The sequence below is a fragment of the Saccostrea cucullata genome, unplaced genomic scaffold (assembly GCF_032062105.1).
Source record: "Saccostrea cucullata isolate Sc308-1 unplaced genomic scaffold, CSIRO_AGI_Scuc_v1 ctg3431, whole genome shotgun sequence".
Taxonomy (NCBI): Eukaryota; Metazoa; Mollusca; class Bivalvia; order Ostreida; family Ostreidae; genus Saccostrea; species Saccostrea cuccullata.
In genome coordinates, this window is record NW_026938849.1 from 14,951 (window position 1) to 38,144 (window position 23,194).

Consider the following 23,194-nt stretch of genomic DNA (forward strand, 5'->3'; position numbering starts at 1 on the left):
TGATAAAAATGAATCGACAGTTCGTTGTGTATTTGTAAATATTATTGGTTATTTTATATCATTGTCCACTTTCATGGGTTTCTTACAAGCTAGAGCGTTTTTATCAGGAGAATCTTGTGTTACGGCTACTATTAGACAAGGGCACCAGTTACTATTTGAATAGGTTTAAGTTTTCAAATTTCATGAAATCATATCTTCAATTTACATATGTTATGCAATTATAGTTCCTTAAGAGAACTATATATATACCGTATATTCTTTCTTAATGATTGACTTGTCGTGTATGTTACTTTCGATCATATAATGACAAATTAATCGTATATTTATATGTACAATGTATGTATGTTGTAGTGGAGTTTGTATGTACCGGTATACATATGTACCCTGTACACATGGGCTTTGGAACAGGGAGAGGCTAAGCCTTCCCATTTTTTTTTTTGCAAAGATACAGACATAATATAGGCACTGAAAACTTGGGCTAATCTTTTTTTCATTGGACCTGGTTTAGCCCCCCCCCCCCCCCCCATCTTTCAATTTGCTTCCGACGTCTATGGCACATGCACACACACACAACTGTTTTGTGTTAGCCATTAAATCATGTGACCATTCAATTTATTATATTCCAGCTATGTTATTATGCCAGATTGATTAAATTTACGATTTGGAATTTAAAAAAATCATAATTATCGATTCACAAACCACGAGAGATTATTTGTCTCAAATATTTACGCAACCCACCTCTACAAATCCAAACATAAACCTACAAATTAGCAATCTCTATATCTGATTTTTAAAAAAAATATGAATTGAAAAATGAATAAAGCTCACATAAAGTTATAAAGTTTTGCTGTCCAACGTCGATAATTACTCAAGTACAAATTTTAATGAGAATATATTAAGTCAATTTACAAGAAATTCGACAGTAAAAAGAAGTGGAAAACATTAATGTAAAAACCACGCTTTCTTTCCTGGCGGGGGGGAGAGGCTTGTCTTTTCTTACCTATATAATTTAAAGAACTCTTAAAAGCCTAATGGGGCGAGGGGGGTGGGGGTGGGGGTGATGTTTTGAATATTGCATGTTAGTCGTTCAATGAACCAATGCATCACCGTACTTCGAAAAAGAAATATGGAATTAGAAATATTTGACAAAGCTTATACTTTAACTTTACTAGATATTATACATGTTTAAGTATACATGTAGGCTACAAAAATCCCCAAAAACTCTACTTAAGAAAGGTTTTAAAGAAATGATTGTGATTGATTGTAAATATATATCATATGCTATTTCAAATTGATTTACGGGTCATTTCGTGAAGCTTTCTTTTTATTTGTTTAGCAATTTTTTTTCGAAAATCAGCTCTACTTTGCAAAAAATTAAATTCGATGACGCGCTCCCTCCACATTTTGTTCCAAGCATAACCTTTACTTTCTAAAATGTTCATTGAAAGGCCTGTTGATTTTCTGCCAAGCATAACTTTTACTATATTGAAAATTTTCATTGAAGTCCCCCTTTTTTATTGCAGTATAGTCAAAGAAGGGTAGGCGGTAGCGCGTGAGAAAAAATGATACTGAAAGAAGTTTGACAATTTTCCTTTTTTTCCATGTCAGCCTTTTTAAAACTAGATTTGAATTTTTCTGCCCCCTCCCCTTTTCAAAATCGAAGTTACACCCCTGAGTTAAGATGGTAAAAGTCAACTACATATATAGACATCTTATTTCACATGCAAATTGTGATATTTAAAATGTATATTTTAGACATTTGCTGCCATAAGTTTGTTTCATATCTCTGTTAATAAGGAAAATTTTCAAATAGCAGCCGATGCGATGTTTTCAGTTATTATTCCGGTGCAATATATGCTAAGACCCTGATAGCAACCGTAACTTTAAAAAATCGTGTTTTATCCAAAAATTTCTTTTAAAATACACTATTCAATTTTTTAAAATTATTTCCAGTATTATTATAGATTGACGCATCTTCAAATACCAATTAAAATACCCACAATCTGAATAATAGATGATATAAAAAAGCATGAAAACTGGGTATTTATTGACTTAAGATTTGGTACAGGCTTCGGAAATTTTACTAATTCTAAATTATTAGAGGGCTATTCTGCAAATTACACATGACAACATCTATAGAAATACCTTACTTGTTCCGTGCACCCGGACTTTTCAGAGACTATCTTGATTTGGGGTCATAATTTCACTGTTTTACAACTTGTTCTAAGAGTTTTCAACAAATTTATTTCTGCTAGCAGCCGTACAATTTTCGAATAGCAACATTGAACGCGGTTTTGTTCCGATAGCAGCCGTTAAGGTACTACACCGTGTAATATGTTAATTATTTTGATTCTTATTATACCCCCCGCTTGAAAAGTGGGAGGGTATATAGTAATCGGTATTTCCGTCCGTCCGTCTGTCCGTCCGTCTGTTACGCTTTGGGGTACCCATCTCTTATCCGCAACTCCTCGTATACCACTGAGTGAAATTTAATGAAACTTTCACAGAATCTTTATTACATATTGCCATTGTGCACGTCCTATTTTACTTTTTGATCCGACACATATTTTGGGTTTCCTGGCCACAACAAAACATGGACTTTTCCATTATAATCATATGGGAGGCGGGGGGTATCATTTAGTGAGCTCATTGCTCACAGTACCTCTAGTTTAATTTTGAAATCCTGTTTCAATATGTCTATAGATTACGATATTCCAGATTAATATATTTTAGGTCTATTTTCACTCTTTATTTTTAATTGCTTTTGGTCAATACGATGATTTAGCCACCCTTGAAGACGATGGAGTACAACAAAATTCCGTGTTCGATTAAATTAAAATACTTCAAGGGTAGTTAATTCATCGCATCGTATGACAAAACATGATTTGGAAAGGTCTTATACACTAATGCAAATGTCAAATTTGAATATCATACTTTAATTTAATTCATTCACCAAAATTATATTTTTTGAAAAGTTGGTCAAACTTCTGTTCAGGGTCAAGTCGTATCTTTTATGACCAAGATTACTGTATGTTTTCGTGACAGGCAGAATGACAAACGAATGATATTAAACGTTCCCACGTTTCCGCAAAAAGCGGGGAGCAAATATGTCTACATGTACATAGAAAAAAATTCCGATATGGATCGGGTTCGATATCATTGTTATTTGGACAAAATTTTACTTTCGTTTTCAAAAGTTCCAGTAAGTTAGACTAACTGGAGGCCTCCTGACTGGCGTGAGAATAAGGCAGACAGGTAACTTATTGCAGAAACTTAACTTAAAAGAAATAGATTCAGAGGAGACGAAGAACTTTATTTATTAATTTAACGATTTCATACCTGTCAACATGGCCAAAATTTTTCGGGGGAGAAAACGCGCGACGACCTTTGGCAAATACAAAAAGTCGCGCATTTCACCGATTTATAGAACAAAAATAAACAACTTACTACAAGATAAAACTATATTAGTAATATTAACATTATCATTAAATCATAATTTTTTTGTTTATTCATACATTGTTTAGAAACTTGTACAATGTGATTTAATTTTGAAATTATAATAATTTATATTCACTGTCTATTCTGTCTGTCTATAAGAGCATCATTTATATACTATTCATGGCAAATGGTGTAGTTTAACTTGGCAATTAGAAAAATTAATAAGGTTCTGCAGACAGTCTGAGTTTCCAGCTTGCAATAGGTGTATGAATGGATTGTTCTCACTAAGTCTAAGAAATATGAGTTGTATCCTGGATTTAAAGATCTGAAAATGAAATAATTGTCAAAACTTCATGCTTATATTATTAAAATAATGTGTAATCTAGTATGAATGAAATACATGAACCCTGTATTTTTTCTTTTAATCTCATAACATATATCAGAATTTTTAAATATAATACTTTATTTTAGTAATGTTTTAATGTGCTAATTTTATATTCTTATTTAAAAATTATTACCCTGTTTAGCTTTGTAAATTTAAAGAAGTCATCTAAAGACACTGTCTTGTTGCTCTGTAGTTTCAGGGGCTGTTATATGCTGGTGTTGATGCAGGATTTATTAAGACATTGAATCTCAAAATCTATGGGGGAAATCTCCAGACTCTTCATTTATTAGCTTTCATGAAACTGTTTCCCTCTCCTTGTTAAAATAATAAACGAGTACTGTAGCTACATCTTTCCTGATCACTGTATTGTTTGTGGAGATATCGTTTTGTCTTAGGTATGTACTTGTTAACTTATTTGCAGCAAAGTATTAAGTACTTCCATATCGTTATTTACCGTCATGTTCTGTAAAAAAAAATTCACATCTGGCATATCTGTCTTTGAAAATATACACTTTTATTGAGAATAAGGAGCAATTACAACTGCAATTACATCTGCTAGCACAGTTGACACCTTGTTGATTACCTGTTATCAGTGGCAATAAACAGATTAGCTACCGATAAACACTGCATGGACTCCATTTTTGTGTTGACTAGTCGGTATTTTACGAACCCAAGTAGGTAAAAAATCCGGATTTTTTCAAAATCGGTAGAAACAACAGTTAAAGAAAAATTCGGTAGACAGTCGGTAGGGATGGTTAAAAATCGGTAGACTCCCGATAAATTCGGGAGAGTTGACAGGTATGCGATTTTCAAATATTGGCTTCCTAAGCCAAGTTACTAGCAGTTTCTATAGTGTATATATAGCACAGCTCATGCACTTTTTGCTCGCATGAATTTTTCAACCCATAGTACAGAATAATAACACAAGGTATTTAACTCCGAATTACACTCAGTATACCCTTCCTGATAAATGCGGCTATATCCTGTTATTTGCAACGCGTTGCATATAAGTTTTTACCACAGAAAATAATTGAAATAACGTATACCGATCCTTATCAAATTAAATTCATTCAAGTATATTTGAGGTTCATTGAGAAAATAAAGCAAATGATAAGGAAATGTTTTTAAGGCGTCTAAGAATAATTAAAATTACAAGTATGGAGCAGATTTATCATATTAATTCTCTGATTCTGGAAAACGTTGCACGCATCACTCCATAGTAAAAGTATCGATTTCTCCATAGAGCGTTGCAAATAACAGGAGTATATATAGGGCGACGAATTTTATTTTCCTGATATTGAAACTATATAAGAGTACATAAAGGGGAAGTTCCCCCGGGAAGAGGGTTTTCTTGGGGGGTTTATATCAGAAAAATGGGGCTTGGCTTTTTGGGGGGGGAATCAAGATAAAAATATAGACATTTTACGGAATAAAGCGCTATTTTATTTTGCATACGTTGCACGCAGCGCTCCATAGTAAAATGTTCGATTTCTCCATAGAGCGTTGCAAATAACAGGAGTATATATAGGGCGACGGATTTTATTTACCTGCTATTAAAACTAATTAAGAGTACATAAAGGGGAAGTTTCCCCGGGAAGAGGGATTTCTTGGGGGTTAATATCAGAAAAATGGGGCTTGGCTTTTTTGGGGGGAATCAGATAAAAATATAGACATTTTACGGAATAAAGCGCTATTTTATTTTGCATGCGTTGCACGCAACGCTCCATAGTAAAATGATCGATTTCTCCATAGAGCGTTGCAAATAACAGGAGTATATAGGGCGACGAATTTTATTTACCTGATATTGAAACTATATTATGTACATAAATGGGAAGTTTCCCCGGGAAGAGGGATTTCTTGGGGGGTTTATATCAGAAAAAATGGGGCTTGGCTTTTTTGGGGGGAATCAAGATAAAAATATAGACATTTTACGGAATAAAACGCTATTTTATTTTGCATGCGTTGCACGCAACGCTCCATAGTAAAATGACCGATTTCTCCATAGAGCGTTGCAAATAACAGGAGTATATATAGGGTGACGAATTTTTTTTCCTGCTATTGAAACTATATTAGTGTACATAAAGGGGAAGTTTCCCCGGGAAGAGGGTTTTCTTGGGGGGTTAATATCAGAAAAAATGGGGCTAGGTTATTTTGGGGGGATCAAGCTAAAATGAAAACATTTTACGGAATAAAGCGCTATATTTTATTTTGCATGCGTTGCACGCATCACTCCATAGTAAAATGATCGATTTCTCCATAGAGCGTTGCAAATAACAGGAGTATAAGGTGACGAATTTCATTGTTATGTTGTTTAAACTTCTGTTATAAAAGAACTATTTTCCTGGAAGATGGTTTTGATAGTCGAATATTTAAAAAAAAATGTTTTATTCAATTCACGTGTTCATTATTTCAACTGAATAATTCAGTTGAAATAATGAACAAAAAAAAGTATTTTCTTGCAAGAAATTTGGTTAAATCGTAAAAAGGATAATAAAGGATATTTATTGAAATAAAATGTGATAGCTATCGCAACGAATGCAGTCATATTTGTTTTTTTTTTTTTTTTTTTTTTTACATATAGATGAAAGTAAAGAGAACAATTTCTATGAATGTTAACAAAATAGTCAAGGGAAATTACATGCGATATAGAAATAGTTATTTATCAAGTATATCATATGTCCTTCATGTGGCTTTTTCTGTAGAACCAAAAAAGATTATTTAATACAAAATATAAAAATTAATATCGAAATAAACAACAATTTCCATATTGTGTTAAAAAAAATTAAAGTGATGAAAAAATATTTATACGTGTTTCATCATGAATATTAACAAAATACTTAATTTTATTCAGTCGGGGTAATTCCTCTAGGAGTTTATCAACATTGATACCATACGATTTTCTCTGCTAACTTTCGTTTTGGTGTGAGTGTGTTATTTTGTGTTTTCCTGGTACTTTTTCTTTGCAAACTACATTTTAAGGTTTTGTTTTATTGAATTCAAGTTTGTTTGTGTTTGTTTTTTTTAAGGATGGTTTTATAAATCATGCGGCTTATTCCGTAAAAGCGTAAAGAACGATAATTTGCGTTTTCGTGGTACTTTTTCTTTCATAAGTATAATTGCATTTAAGGGTTTTGATTTCTTTTGTGTGGGTTTGTATTTAAGGAGTTATAATATCATGCGGCTTATTCCGTAAAAGCGTAAAATACGATAATATGCGACTTCCTGGTACTTTTTATTGGCTAACTACATTTCTTTTGCATTTGTTTTTGTGAGTGAGTGTGTTTCTTATTATGATAGTTTAAAATCATGCTGCTTATTCCGTAAAAGCGTAAAGATCGAGAATTTGCCATTTTCTGATAATGTTGCACTACCATTCATCTTTTCAAATACAGTTGAAGTACCCCAAAACTTATAAGCAACGCGTTGCAGATAACAGGATATAGCCATAAATGCTTTATTTACACTTTCAGTGTCAAAATCTCTACTTGCATGGTAATATTTGGTTAAAAAATCTGTTTCTAAAATTACACCTGAAAAATAGACCAATCCACACTTTACAAAAGTTTTTTCCCTTTGCGGGGTCAACCAAAAGGTCAAAAGGGAAAGATACAACATTTCTCCTCTTTATGCTACCAAACATTTGGATGGGCTATGATGAATCCTGACTGTGTTTTGATTTAAATTGTTTTCTTTGGATGTGTGGGTAGCCTTAACATGGGACAATCAGTATACACTATGCAACAATTTTTCCCAGTCAAATGACAGAGTTACAAACCTGAAAACTACAAAGGCTGCTGTAAGGATTCTATGGGTTTATCCCCTAAAATGGCGGCCAAGGGATGTAACTTTTGAAAAGTGTGGATTTAACTATTATCGTAGAGGACGATGGTTATAACATGTTTGTTCGTGCATTTCCTCTGAGAGTAAATATGAGTGCGATTCTGGGGTGGGGGTACTCTGTATGTGTAATTCAGTTGGATACCTTGTGTTATTACATGTTTCAAACTTAGCACATGGGTTGAAAAAATTAATTACAGGGATTAAGTACCTGTGATTTATACCCTGAGGTTTGTCACAATTTTTTTTTTGTCTTCCTTAACTTTGACTATCTCAGTGCTTTGAAATGCATAATACAAACTTATAATTAGTATGTTTGGAGGTTTGCATGTAATATTCCAAATGGGATATAAAAAAGCAATGGTACATTTGATTGGCATTTGGCAGGAATCTTGGAGCACATGTAAAGTGGAAATTTTATCTGTCAAATGAAATTTTAGAAACCTTTTATATATTTGGTTTCTGTAAAATAGGAAAGGGAAGTTTGAGGATCAACTCTTTGTAATTCATTAATTGTTGTGGTTTTACTGCTGTTGAAACATTGAATGTACACTGTATATGCAATGTAATTAAAACCAGACTTCATAGATCCATGCCGTATACAGTGCAGATCTAAGAAGTCTCATTTTTGGGGGGACACACTCTACTGTTGGAAACTTGGAAATATGAATACATTTGTATAACCCTGTTACATTTCAGAATGGGTGGATCTGATGACACAGAATGGAGGTTTGGGACTTGTTTTCAATCATTTTGTCAAAATTATGAGCTGGATCAGAAGTGGCAGTCAGCCAAAGACTACAGCTATGAAAATCCTGGATCCACCCTCTTCATCATAGCAGTCATAGCCATGTGTAGCTTTCCTATCTTCTGCTTTATAGCATTTGTCATAGGATCACTCATCATTGGATTCACAGTTTTTCTATTTGTTGAAGGTAATATATGTGTAACAGAAAAGAATACATGTGTAACAGGAAAGGATAAAATGTATGACTGGACTAGGAGGTTGAACCTGAGACCCAAGTTTAACTAGTCACATGCTTTATTTACTGAGCTACCCAAGTCAATTTCTAAGGCCCAATCCAGGCCTGCATTGGAACTCTTGTAATTTATTTGGTTAAGAAGTTTTGTAATGTACAGTATATTTTATTTGAATCTACTTGTATTAGGAATCATTATAGATACTCATATGCAGATCTAGGTGGGGGGTTGGGGGCAGGCCCCCGCCCCCCCTGGAATTAGCAAGGTTATTAAATTTCTGTACTAAAGCGAGAAAAAAGTTACCTTGGACCCCTCTCGGAAAATGCAGACCCCCCCCCCCTTGTAAATGCGAATTTGTGTTAAATTTGTATGAAAAGTCAAAGGTTTGTTGAAGCAATAGAAGTCATCGACATAGAAATAGGTTTTTGAAGTTTGGGCGATTTTAGTTTTTTTTTTTTTTTTTTTTTTTTTGCTTTTCAAGAAATTTCTGGGTTTGGATTTTTGTGGGGACTGTGGTGGACCCCCCCCCCCTGGAAAAAATTTTCTGGATCTGTGCCTGGATACTGATTATTCAAAGGGTGTAAAAGTGACTCACTTGTTGAAGATTTAAACTTTGCAGAAAATTAAGATTACCTGTACATCTAGCCTGGGGCCATAAAACTTAGACAAGTTCACTTTTGATCTCAGTCTTACTTTTCCATTATTTATTCTTTTGGAAAAAGTGAGACTGAGATCAAGAGTCTGAGTGAGCTTGTCTAAGTTTTATGGCCCCCAGGTCAGATTTTTTACATTAAAATATTCTTTTCTCCACAGGTACAGTCCTTACAGTGGCCACCTTTCTTTTGGGAGGAGCTCTGTTTTTTGCCAGCCTCTTCTCGGTGGGCTTCAGTCTGTTTGCCGTTTTAGCCATCTATGCCTTTTCCACTGCTCAGAAAATCATGGGCAGAATTTCACCAAAGGGTTCCACATCTGCTGGGGTGGAATGTGATTCAACTCAGAAAGATAAATAGAGAATGTGTCAATCTGTACTGTGCAAAAGACTTTTTGAATGATTTTCTTTCAGAAATGAAGATAATGAAATGGATTTCTTAAAGAAACGGTGCTGTATAATTATAATATTTATTTTGTATTATGTTCTTCAAATATTGAATGCAATTGCTTGTGTGTTGTTTTTTTCATCCATTTGTACTTCGATTCCTATAATGTTTATTAGAAGTACATGTAGTAAAAAGCAATGCAACTGCAATATTGCCTGTATATATTTGACGACCTAGAATCAATTTTCATTACAATTTGAGATTGTCAATGTTTGCAGGTGTAAATATTCCAATGAAAGTTCAGATCTGTACAGATTCATGTTTTAATGATTCTTGACATTGTTATTTTTTGTTATTTAAAATATTGAGCATAATTATTAAGTTTTATGAACTGTTTTAATGTATATAGTTTTTATATAAAAATAAATTGATTTAGTATTGTACATCTTTACTTTTTCATGTGACTATTGTTTCTGTGGAATTAAGTTTATTTGTGGGTATCAATTTTTGTGGATAAGCAAATTTTGTTGATTCATTGGGACATAATTATGCCCCCCTTCGAAGAAGGGAGGGCATATTGCTTTGCTGCTGTATGTCGGTCGGTCTGTCGGTCCTCTTAGTTTCCGTTCATTTTCTTCGCAACTATTGCACATACTGAAATGAAATTTGGTATACAGGTATATCTCATGAATATGTTTTGGGTATGATCACACCATTTTTGACAGAGTTACGCCCCTTGGACTTAGAAAAATTCCAATCATTTGCGGTTTCCGTTCATTTTCTTTGCAACCATTGCACATACTGAAATGAAATTTTATATACAGATATATCACATGAAAATCTAGGTCAAGTTCTATTATGGGTACGATCGCACCATATTTGACAGAGTTATGCCCCTTGGACTTAGAAAAATTCCAATCATTAGCAGTTTTTGTTCATTTTCTTTGCAACTGTCGCACATACTGAAATAAAATTTAGTATACAGATTCATCATATGAATATCTAGGTCAAATTCAGTTTTGGGTACAATCGTGCCATTTTTGACAGAGTTATGCTCTTTTGGACTTGGAAAAATTCGAATTTGGGGGGAGGGGGGCATGTTTTACAAACATCTCTTGTTTAGTAGGTAAATATACACAGAAAATTTGTTGACAAGATATTGAATTTGTGGATAATGGTGACATAAGAAATTCACAGACATTGCCCCCCCCCCAAAAAAAACCATTGATGAATTGCAGGCCAGTATTTTTAGAAATGCTGATTAACCAGCTTTCACAATTGCGATGGGTGGAGGATATAAAGGCAGACTGTACAGAACCTAGCAATATGATGTTTTTCAGATAGAATATTTGGCCATTATTTACACCCTGAATTGTTTAAAGATTTTTTTCTGTTTGTCTGGTCATGACTATATAGAGCCACCGTGGGTGTGAACAGTCAAAAGGGGATGCTTACTCCTCCATGGCACCTGATCCTACCTTCCTACCTCTAATGTTTTTGGAGTCCATGTTTGCTCTGCTCCCGATTTGCATTATTTCAAAGGATTTTTGAGTTTGATTTCTGTTTGTATCTCCATAATATTGATTGCAAATCACAAACACAAAACAGCTGTAACTGAAATACTCCCCTTACCAAGCTACTAATACAAATGCCAGAAGAGCATTTCCATAACTTCATAACACCCACTTTGCCTTATAATAAGACTACAAATCATTAAAATGTATATTTCTTTAATTAAAACATCTCTGTATCATTTATAGACAAAAAATAGTTACAAGCTTTACAAGCATTTCAATGAGTGGATTTAAAGTAGGTCAAAATCCTTATACCTATCCGTTCCATACAAACAGTGGGTCTCTGCCCCTTGGGGCACCAGCTCTATCATTTTGAGGACTGGTCAGATGTACTTGGACATTAACTTATCGAATACATTCAACTCAGGAAAAAAAAGTTTGCTTTTGTACCCTTAAATTTCCACATGAATGGTGACTGGAAATAAAACCAAACAGCAAATGAACAAGTCAATTAATGTAATCATGTTTTCACAAAAAATACCTTTCATTAAAAATATGAATTTTGACAGACTAAATATAGCAGCCTTACTTTTAGAAAAATTAGACGAATGAATGGGAAAACAATTTGAGTACATAAAACAGAAACAACCTTGAAATACACCTTATTCTTTTAAAATGTTTAACAATGTTGGCAAAAAAAACTGTATTAGATTTAAAGTTTACACATGTACATATAGAGCATATACCAGTACATAATTGAACAAAACACTGTCTCAGAAAGAAGAATATTTAATAAATGCAAGGTGAATCAATTATTTGTACTTTGGTAAGAAAGAAAACACTCTTGAACTCAATAAATGATTACAAATATTGCACAAGTACAGTTTATGTGTTTAGTAAAACAATAAATCAAGAAATGTACAACAATTCTGTCATCTTGAATGCTTAGGAATGTGTTTTGTTTCTTGTTTATTATAGATAAAAAAAATCTTCATGAAATAGTTGACCACTGTAAGTATATATTTCAAACTCTTGTATATACATGTCATTATAAAGCTACAAGTTGTACAGAAATAAAAAAAAAAAATAGCTTCTTGTTCACATCAAATCATATGAGCTAACAAAATGCCAAAATCAACAAAAATTCTTCATTGCATGAATATGAAAATTAAGAGGTAACCACTGTTTTTGTCCAGTATTTACAAAACTTTGTGAATTTATCAATCAAAAGAAATAAAAATAAAACAAAGCATTTGAATACCCTTTTCTTCTTCATAACAAATCAAATGGATTAAAAAGTACTATCTTTGAACTTTAAATTGTAAAATACACTGTATGAAGAAATAATTTTCTCTTCAAATTATACAGTGTACTTTATTTGTCGAACATATTCAAGCAGCATCCAAATGATTGTTACAAGATTGTACAGCTACAAAAAAAATTACCTTGGGCGTATGATGTCAAATGATGATGTCACATTGCACTGTTCACACCCATACATGTACATTTAAATACCTATTAGTTTTGGCATCAATAAATGGTTAGAAAAGAATTATAAAAGCATAAGCAAATACCCATTTTTCTCAATATAAAAATAAACTGTGAAATGTGTCTTGAAAATATAGATTTTCCTTGATAAAATTTACATTTCATTTCAAAATCATTTTCACTTCTTGCAATTATCACAAAGAAAAAGAATAGTGAAAAAATTGTTTTGGAAATATCCCATATTTTGTTTCATTGTTGAAATTTTTAAACTACCAAGCCAAACACTAGCTTTTCAATAAAATAAACTTAGACTGATACAATATATTGCAAGAAATGGCAATGCACTACATTTGGTGAGGGGAGAAATGGCTGTTTTGACTGAGCTACGTTGTAGCTATATTAGATGGTTTATGATCTGTCATCTGTCATTTCCAGGAACTGGGCATACACATCTCTCGTACACTCTCCTTTCTGGTTGAACACAAACTTGTAATAACTTCCATCAGCACAAACAACTGAAAAGAAGAGACAGTTTTATGTTAAATCTAGTTTATCTTTCATCTGTTAAAAAAAGTTCACTGAATCAGCAGAAGGAATAGAATACATGTAAAAAAAAATCTTTCAACATTTGTTTCAGACCTACATATATAATTTTCAAAACAAGTTTCAGTTTATTTCCTTCCAATAATTTCACTAGATTCTTATTTCTATGTTTTATTAATTGACTTCTCCGTATACATATGTGGTAGACTATATCGTCAAATTCATTTCTGAAATGAATTTTTTTTATGGATGAAAAGGAATGAAATGACAGTGAAGTGCTAAATTAAAATGCATAAGGCTAAAATGAATTTTATTCTTGTAAAAAAAATTAATGTTTAAAAAAATATTTGAATTAAGTTTTTCAAGAAAATTCATTGAAGTACCTATGACAGAGTTGGGGTCTGCCCCAAAGGCACAGATACAGCGTGCCCCTCCAGGAACCTGAAACTTGGAGAAACTCCATGTAGAGCTGAAGTACTTGGGAAGAAAACTGGCAGAGCCTATCCTGTTAAATATAACAGCAATATCTTAGTACAAAATATTGAATATCTGTCAAGATTATTCAAGTTTTAAATTAAATAATTATGCATGTACACCCAAACTACAGTAAGTTCTGTTACTTTTGATTTTACCAAATCTGATCTGATTATCCCTATTACTAAGCTAGAATTTTTTAAAAAGTTAATACAGTCAATCTCAATTTTCTTGAACTTGTTTTGACCTTGATGTTCAAGAATTCAAGATATCGAGGGTAAAATATCTCAATAATAAGTTGTTGAGTCTTCCAGATAATTTCTCGATATCCATTGGATTCCAGATATTGATGTTCAAGATACTGAAGTTCAACTGTATATGCAAACAAACCGGGACCATTTCTTTTGTACAAGTATTTGATAAATTATTGATGCATTTACATTTCTGAACATGACACGGGTTTTTCATTTTGAGACCAATATTTTTTATTTTGTATACAGAATAACATCCATTGCAGCTAATATTATCTTACCCAAGTTGTTTGTTCTTTTTTGGATCCTCTGTTGAAAAGATATGCACTGTTCCATGATCACTGGCTACACATAAGAGACTGGAATCTTGATTGAAGTTAATACTGCAATAAGGGAAGAGAAATATGTACCTTGTCCGAAATGAACAAAATTCTGATATTTAATCAAATAGGATGATACATTGTAGTTGAATCATTATCATTTCTCTATACAAGAGGCCCATGGGCCTTATAGGTCACCTGAGTATCACGTAACAACTTTCCAACAATTGAATTTGGTTCATGTTTTAAACCAGAGGCCATGAAATTCACAATTTTAAAAGAGGCACCATTGCTTATCATAATTATAAACTTAGCATGCTTACTCTATTTACTTAATACCAAGAGGCAGATCAGAGTAACAAAGAGAAAATGCACTTCCACTTTATAACTAGTTGTGCACCCCACCCCAAAGGAAGCACTGACCCTGGAGCCACATATTTCAAAATTTTGGAAATTTATCATAGATTTTATTTCATCATAAATGATTTATTAATGCAAAAGAGCAGATTTCAAAGCATTAATTTATTTTCAGACTATATAACCCCCCCCCTTTGATACCCCTGACCCAGGGGGCATGAAATTAACTATTTTGCTAAATGCACCTTTCTTCCTCATAAATATATAAACTTGGATCATAGACATAATACCCAGTAGCAAAGGACAAGACTTTCAAAGAATTAATGTATTTTTCACTACATAATCAAAAGAGCCCCCCCCCTCCTCCTTACACCGAATGGCAAAACCCCTGACACAGGGGCCATGAAATTCACAAATTTGGTTGAGGCATTATAATGTAATACTAAATTACTAGCAGTTTATTTAATACCCAGGAGCAGAGAAGAAGATTTTCAAAGATATAATGCATTTTCATTATATAATCAATAGAGCCCCACCCTAACACCAGAACCCATGACCCTTGGGCCATAAAATTCACAATTGTGAAAGAGTCACTCTTACTCATCATAACTATGTACTTATTTTAGTTAGTTTATTTAATACCCAGGAGCAGAGAAGAAGATTTTCAAAGAATGCATTTTCACTATATAATCAATAGAGCCCTGCCCTTACACCAGAACCCTAGCTGCACCCTGGAGCTCACATATTTCAAAATATATTGATAGAAATTTACAGTGCCACCCATTTGAAAAAACTGTATATTTATTGCACAAAAAAGTGCGCTTTATTTTAATTAATTCTTCCAAATTCTTACCTCAATTGCAAATAAGGAAAGATTTCAAAAAATTTCTTTATCTTCTATATATAGTACTCTCGTAGTTGACATCCGAACGAAGCATATTGGACCGAATTATCTTTGAAACCAAAATGGCAGTATAAATAAGCGAAATGTTCGATGATTACAATATCAAGGTCAGGAGGACTATTAACAACAATTATGAGGAATGTTTGGTTGTGGAAAAAGCAAAAGAATATGTTAGGAACACACGGTTAGAAATATTTTGAGATTACAGTTTGAAAAACATGGAGAAATAAATCGAGAACCGAGCGCACTTTTTTGTGCGCAATAAATATAGTTTTTTCGATGGGTGGCACTGTAGCTCTCCGGTCTATCAATATATTTTTTTCGGAGAGCTACAGACCTGCAGCTAACCAGAACCCCTGACCCTGGGGCCATAAAATTTATAATTTTAGAAGAGTCTCTCATACTCATCATAACTATGTACTTAGTTAGTTTATTTAATACCCAGGAGCAGAGAAGAAGATTTTCAAAGAAACAATGCATTTTCACTATATAATCAACAGAGCCCCACCCTAACACCAGAACCCCTGACCCTGGGGCCATAATAATGAATTTTCACTATATAATCAATAGAGCCCTGCCCTTACACCAGAACCCCTAACCCTGGGGCCATAAAATTCATAATTTTAGAAGAGTCTCTCATACTCATCATAACTATGTACTTAGTTAGTTTATTTAATACCCAGGAGCAGAGAAGAAGATTTTTAAAGAATAAACACATTTTCACTATATAATCAATAGAGCCCCACCCTAGCACTAGAACCCCTGACCCTGGGGCCATGAATTTCACAATTTTGGTAGAGGACTCAATGCTGATTACAATCATACCATTGACTGCTTGATGTCCAGGAGTAAAGAAGAAGATTTTTAAAGATTGCACTAATTTTAGTGGTTTTTGGCCCACCCCTCAGGCCCCAGGGGGGCAGGGACCATGAAATTCAAAATTTTTGTTCCCCATCACCCATAGATGCTATATGCCAAATTTGGTTGAAATTGGTTCAGCGGTTTCAGAGAAGAAGCTGAAAATGTTCAAATGTTAACGCACGATGCAAGATGAACGACGACGGACAAAAAGGGATAGCAATAGGTCACCTGAGTTTACTCAGGTGACCGAAAAATACAGTTAAAGGGCCAATTTTGCAAAATATTTGCCCCACAATCAAAATTGTACATGTATGCTTTTTTAATAATGAGCTAGATTTGTTTTGAAAATTGTCAGCAGTAAAGCAAAATATTACATGAGTAAACAGAGGGAAGTTAACCTTAAATACCAGTCACTTCCTGATATAAATAATACTTTTATCTTGACCAATAAGACTTTATTGTAAACCTACCAGTAGATATGAGCACTGTTAGCACCTCTCCTTAGTTCATGTAACTGGAGTCCTGAATGAGTATCAAAGACACGAATAAGAGTTCCCTGAAATCAAACGATAGCAATAATTGTAAAACTGTGTATTTGTATGAATCAATCTTTGACATTAAACATCTTTAATAACTTGACCTCCTTTCAATAAGGCAAGTACAAGTTTGATAAACTGTAAAAAGTTTGAGCTGATGGAAATGACTTCTTCCACAAGTAAACCCATTTTTTACCACTGCAATGCTAAAAGTAAAATCCTGATGTGAAATCAAGAAAGGTTACTGAATATTTTCTTTCTTAAAATATTTTCATACATACATGTATATAAAAAAAAACTGAACAAGAGGCCAGGGGCCACATCGCTCACCTGAGCAACTGGCTAGGTAAAAGCAAAAACCAATCATGGCTTTGCTGTTCTTGAGAAGAAGAATTTTAAAGATTTTCCCCATGTATTCCTATGTTAAACTTTGATACCCCATTGTGGCCCCACCCTACCCCCGGGGGTCATGATTTGAACAAACTTGAATCATCGCAACCTGAGGATGGTTCCACATGAGTTTCATCTTTCCTGGCCCATTGGTTCTGGAGAAGATTTTTAAAGATTTTTCCTATGTATTCCTATGTTAAACTTTGATACCCTATTGTGGCCCCACCCTACCCCCGAGGGTCATGATTTGAACAAACTTGAACCTTCGCTACCTGAGGATGATTCCACATGAGTTTCATCATTCCTGATCCAATGATTCTGGAGAAGAAGATTTTAAACAAAAAAATTCCAATATATTCCTGTGTAAAACTTTGATCAGCCATTGTGGCCCCGCCCTACCCCCGGGGGTCATGATTTGAACAAACTTGAATCTACACTACTTGAGGATGCTTTCACATGAGTTTCATCTTTTCAGGCCAAGTGGTTCTGGAGAAGAAGATTTTTAAAGATTTTTCCTATATATTCCTATGTAAACCTTTGATCAGCCATTGTGGCCCCGCCCTACCCCCGGGGGGTCATGATTTGAACAAACTTGAATCTACACTACCTGAGAATGCTTCCACATGAGTTTCATCTTTCCTGGCCCAATGGTTCAAGAGAAGAAGATTTTTGAAATATGCCATTAATTTTTCATTAATTCATAATTATCTCCCCTTGGAAGGGGGCTTGGCCCTTCATTTGAACAAACTTGAATCTCCTTTACCCAAGGATACTTTGTGGCAAGTTTGGTTGAAATTGACCCAGTGGTTCTTGAGAAGAAGATGAAAATGTGAAAAGTTAACGACAACGATGACAACATCGACTAAAACGACAACAACTACAGACAACGGACAAATCTTGATCAGAAAAGCTCACTTGAACCTTCGGCTCAGGTGAGCTAAAAATGGAAGGATTTTAAAAAACAAGTTTAGAGATGTTTGTGAAACACTTAAGCCCCCCTCTCCCATGGAAATACATGAGAAAAAAATGAGAGGGAAATGAAAATTACCAAAATTTTTCTAAGTCAAGGGGGCATAACTCTCTTAAAAATTGCTAAATTGTACCCAATGGAGAACTTGATATAGATATTCTATAATAAATCTGTATACCAAATTTCATTTCAGTATGAGCCACCTCTGCAAAGGAAAAGAACAGAACTTGGTGGACCGACAGACCGACTGACCTGGCTTCCAACCAACCAACAGACAGCAGCAAAGCAATATGCCCACCTTTCTTCGAAGGAGGGCAAAAAAATTTGTTTTACCTTTTCTGAGCTTGTTGCTAGCCTGGTTCCCTGAAGGTTCATGGCTATACAACTGAGCGGGGCCTCATGAGCTGGAATATCGGTGGCCGATTTTTCTGTGTTGGCCAAATCTACAATTTGGACATGGCCCGTTTTTCTCCCAGGAAAAGTCAGCAAGGAGTTGTTACTATTTGGGCACAATACACAAAGTCCTGAAGTTTATATCAACAAAGAGTTAATAATTTTAAAAAAAAAGAAAACACTTGCCAAAACAAGAATTGAGAAATATGGAAAATAAAATACAATCCATACCTTTAGGATTAGGGCATGTCTCAAAGACATGAAGCTGTTGTGGATTCTGGGTAAATGTGTACACTTTGATTAATGTATCTAATACCACCACAATCCTGTAGTCAACAAAAACAATTTTATTCAGATAATTTTGTAGTTTAAGGTCTATGTATAATATGAATTAATTGATCATCTAGGTGAATGGACTTTCTAATGGATAAAAATAAATCAAGATTCAATGAAGTTCTCGTACATAAACATTTTTAAGGTAGAGAGAAGGGCAATACAATAAGAACAGGAAATATTCTAAATTTATCTATATAAATAGAACATACCTTTACCTGTTTGAAATCCATATTACAGTCATATAGATATAAAACAAAATTGAAAATGTTAAATTGACACATTGTGCATTTATTGCATTTCTTCAAAGTAATCTCCCTTATGTTTCATTCAGAGATGAAGTCGTTTGATTCAAAAAACATCTTTTTGTAAGTTTTTTTGTGGTATACCCCTTAAATTGAAAAATAGCTGATCCTAGTGCTGACCGCAATTGAAAAAGAGAGCTTCTTTTAGTTTTGCAAACAAGAAAAAGTCATATGGAGAGAGATCAGGTGAATATGCAGGATGTGGAAGTTCAACAACTTTGTGACGCTGTAAATAGTCTCAAGTAACTTTTGCTATTTGGGCAGGAGCATTGTCATGCAGAAGTTTAATGCCTCTCAAACCGGTATTAGGTCATCTTTTTTTGTAAAAATGATAAAGTCTCGGTAGTATACTTGAAGAATACATATTTGATCACATTCTGCCCGAGAATGTGTGGGACTGCATGAAATTGGACTACCAAGCCATTTGAGTTGAAAAATATTGCATATAAGCTTTTTAGAAGTTTGAGTTCTTTCTGCAATTGTTGGCCTCTTCATATTCTTTCCAAAATTACACTTTTTTTTTGGTAAGAAAATGGACCCAAAATCACCTGTGTAAAATAGTGGAATTTTAAACATTTTCAAAAGTTTTTGGCTCTTTTGCAAATGATCCCTCTTCTGAGCTTTGGTGTGTTAAATTCACCTTGCACAAATATTATGGTACTTTAATTTAGCTTTTTTAAAAACACTGTATTTCCTACGCATCTTGCTATTTCTTTGATGGTAAGTCATGCATTTGTCTTAAGAATATCACAGATTTTGGAAACATTTTTTTGAATCTTGGTGGTCTTTCTGAATGTTTGTCATCGGAAATGTTTCACTCTTAAAGAAGCATTATATATAAAGAAAATGTTTGTGTATCAGTTTATGAAACAATTTCTTCATATATTTAATTCCGTTCTATACCAATGGCACAATGAGCAAGAATATATTATTTCAATGACTGCACATACCCATAATTGAAGTTGGGGGGTCAGTTGCAAATGTAAGTCTGTGTTTCAGAGTGCACAGACCAAAGCCAAGTAACACAATGTCAATAAAAGATATATTCATTCATGGATGACCAGATCAAGTGATCTAATTTTTATTGAAAACCATAAGACAAAATATTGAACACCCCTCAAAAAATAATGTTTTTTATCTTTATTTACTAGTCATATAGATATAATAGATAAAATTGAAACTATATACTAAACTAAACTAAGTGACACATTTCATCTAACCTGTATATTTGTCAACATTATGTAAATAAAATTAATTAGAAAACTTTGATATAGCCCAAATATAAAACGGTACAATGGCTCAAGTTTATTTGTATGTCATTGATGTGATCACAAAATGGAATGTGAAATGTCAAACCTAGACAGGATGTCCGATTACATAGTGTACGAAACATGGAAATCAGAGGGTAAAAAGGGAACAAAAGTAAACATCAGAATTCACAGTGTGTCGGATTACACAGGTATCGGATAGACAGTTTTCACTGTATTTGGATTACCCTATACATTTTTTCCACTTGTGTATGTAATATTTTCAAAAGATAGTATTATATATAAAGAAAATGTTTGTGTACAGTTTATGAATTTAATTAAGATGTATCTTTACAATATGGTATAATATGATTCACTTAATGTACTGCAGAAGTACTTTTTACCCCCACCAACCAAAGCCAAGTAATTGCACCTAAATAACATCTCGATGTGATGAATCCCACCATCAGCGATTACATAAAAAATTTTCTTGGAATAGGAAATTTGTCCTAGTAAGTCCTACTTAATATAAATAATAGAAAAGTTTGATATAACCCAAATATAAAATGGTACAATGGCTCAAGTTAAATTGTTTGTAATTAATGAAAAAAGGGGTGGTGTCGAACCTTGTCGCTCTTTTTCTTTCAGAGGATCTGAATTGTACACCGAAACCCTGTTTCCATTCCACAAAAAGCATCCTGTAAATACAAAAATCTCATTTAAAGTTTAAAATAAAAACTGTTAACATAAAACCTTTTAAAAAACAACTGTTAACAGTAAAACCAAATCTCAATGGGACTAAGAAGAAACTTCTAGATATCAGTGTCTGAAAAACTGAAATTAAAAGAAATTTAGAAAGTGTGGTTTTTTTCTAGATTACTATGATTCACATATTGAAGTTCAATTTATTAATCTTTCAGCAATGAAAACGAAAGAATCTCAAGGTTTTCAGATTTTGATGAAATGGATGAAGACTGACCTGAAAAGTTAAGAATCTTAATCCTGAGGGACAGAAAGTCATCAACACTGGCATGATTGGGAGAATTTTAACTACTATAAAATATTTTAGTAATCATAAATAATGGGATAATTAAATGCCATGAGATGCAGTTTAAAGAAGTGCTATAAATAGTAACATGCAAAAAGGAATGACGAATCCATCTATAACAGATGCCCAATGCTCCAGATTCAATGAAATGATAGATACATTGACAGCACAGTTGTGGAAAACTTTTTCAGACATCCAGTCAATTGGACTGGCAAGAAGACAGTCAACTGGACTGGCAAGAAGATGAAAAACCTGGTAAGCCAGTCCAAAGTGATTTTAGCCAGGCCAAAATCTTAAGTCATAAAAATACCTCCCAGAAAGAGGGGAAAAATTTAAATTTATTTGCTTCATTTCCCTGTACACATATTTTTACTTCATAACAGTCTCCATTTCTAAATCTTCGTCTGTTTTCAGTTTCTGCATTTATAACACAGTTTCTAAATTTACCACTTTTGAATAAGTGACTGTGCTAATTCAGCATAATACATAGAATTTTGATGAAACATTTACGTATCTGGGAATTTATATTATCAACCTAGAAAATGTGTCTAAAAAATTTGAATAAATTCATTATACTGTGCATCGATAATAATGATATCAACACGATCAATGAAAAACCGAAATCCGGGATCATCGGGATAGATTTAGGGATTACCCCTGCTGTGTGTTTAAATTCATTTTGTAAAGATTTTCCATATTTATCTTTGTCTTCATCATCCTGTTACCTAATATTTTTACCTGGTTTCACTCCAGTGGTTGATCTAATGGGCCAAGAGGCCATGCTAACTTTGCTTTCATTAGCCTCAATCTTTTGCAAAGAAAGTGCACTTTACATGAATATTAACATGATAATCAGGCCAGAAGTGTGCTGATAATAAAAAGAAAAACAAAATCAAAACTTAACGAAATAATAAGGGTCGATCATTTGGACTTGCATCGATAGCATTTTGACCAGTCACATGCATTTTTAATAAATTTTGTTAGCATGGACGACAGTTTTCAACAACTCTGGACAGGTTTAGTATATACTCTGAAAGTAACTGTCTATGTTTTTGAATAACTTTTATCATTTTTTAAAATTAAAAACCTGAGTGTCTTTTCTGTTGAACATAGTACACGCTAAGTAAACGTTCTTCATACCTTTAAATGAATAATTTACTTCAAATTCTTCCAAATAATATATAAGTATATGACACTGTATCATGAGTGTTTAAAGCTCTTCAAACTTTTGTAAACAAAAAGCGACCAAGGTGCAGTGAAGGGGATATAATTACCTTGATCTTGGTTCCAGCCCGCATACAGCAAGCCGTTACCATACGAGTTACCGAGGGATAAATCCATAATACACGTGTTCCAACTATCGATACGTATTTGCTTTCATTTTCATGTGGAATGTGACAGTATTTTCTGCTACTGAACAACACACCCCCAAATAACACGACAAAACGTTTAAGAGATGTTGGATCAATCTGTATCGAAAAGATGCTTATGCTGATTCGGCTAAATAAGGAGAAGTAAATTAGAAATATATTTGCTTAAATAAAATATTAATTCTGATAATTTTATTAAATTAAGATGTTGA

At 33.5% G+C, this 23,194-nt stretch overlaps 2 protein-coding genes and 1 long non-coding RNA gene across 3 annotated transcripts; 1 reads left to right on the forward strand and 2 right to left on the reverse strand.

The window, feature by feature from the left end:
- The first annotated feature begins 3,164 nt into the window (after positions 1 to 3,164).
- LOC134251532 (uncharacterized) lies at positions 3,165 to 10,121 on the forward strand. The gene is made up of 3 exons (XM_062733942.1): positions 3,165 to 3,255; positions 8,360 to 8,595; positions 9,455 to 10,121. The coding sequence occupies exons 2-3, from the start codon at positions 8,361 to 8,363 to the stop codon at positions 9,649 to 9,651; spliced, it is 432 nt and encodes a 143-aa protein (XP_062589926.1). The 5' UTR covers positions 3,165 to 3,255; position 8,360; the 3' UTR covers positions 9,652 to 10,121.
- LOC134251529 (uncharacterized) lies at positions 3,345 to 4,467 on the reverse strand. The gene is made up of 3 exons (XR_009988766.1): positions 4,407 to 4,467; positions 3,957 to 4,286; positions 3,345 to 3,763 (listed from the first exon to the last, which is right to left on the reverse strand). It is a non-coding gene; the product is annotated as an uncharacterized LOC134251529 (long non-coding RNA).
- Positions 10,122 to 11,391: 1,270 nt separating the features above from the next.
- Positions 11,392 to 23,071, reverse strand: LOC134251530 (WD repeat domain phosphoinositide-interacting protein 3-like). Its single transcript, XM_062733941.1, has 7 exons — positions 22,823 to 23,071; positions 18,911 to 19,005; positions 18,620 to 18,810; positions 16,861 to 16,946; positions 14,230 to 14,331; positions 13,607 to 13,728; positions 11,392 to 13,195 (listed from the first exon to the last, which is right to left on the reverse strand). The coding sequence occupies exons 1-7, from the start codon at positions 22,951 to 22,953 to the stop codon at positions 13,089 to 13,091; spliced, it is 834 nt and encodes a 277-aa protein (XP_062589925.1). The 5' UTR covers positions 22,954 to 23,071; the 3' UTR covers positions 11,392 to 13,088.
- Positions 23,072 to 23,194: the final 123 nt, after the last annotated feature.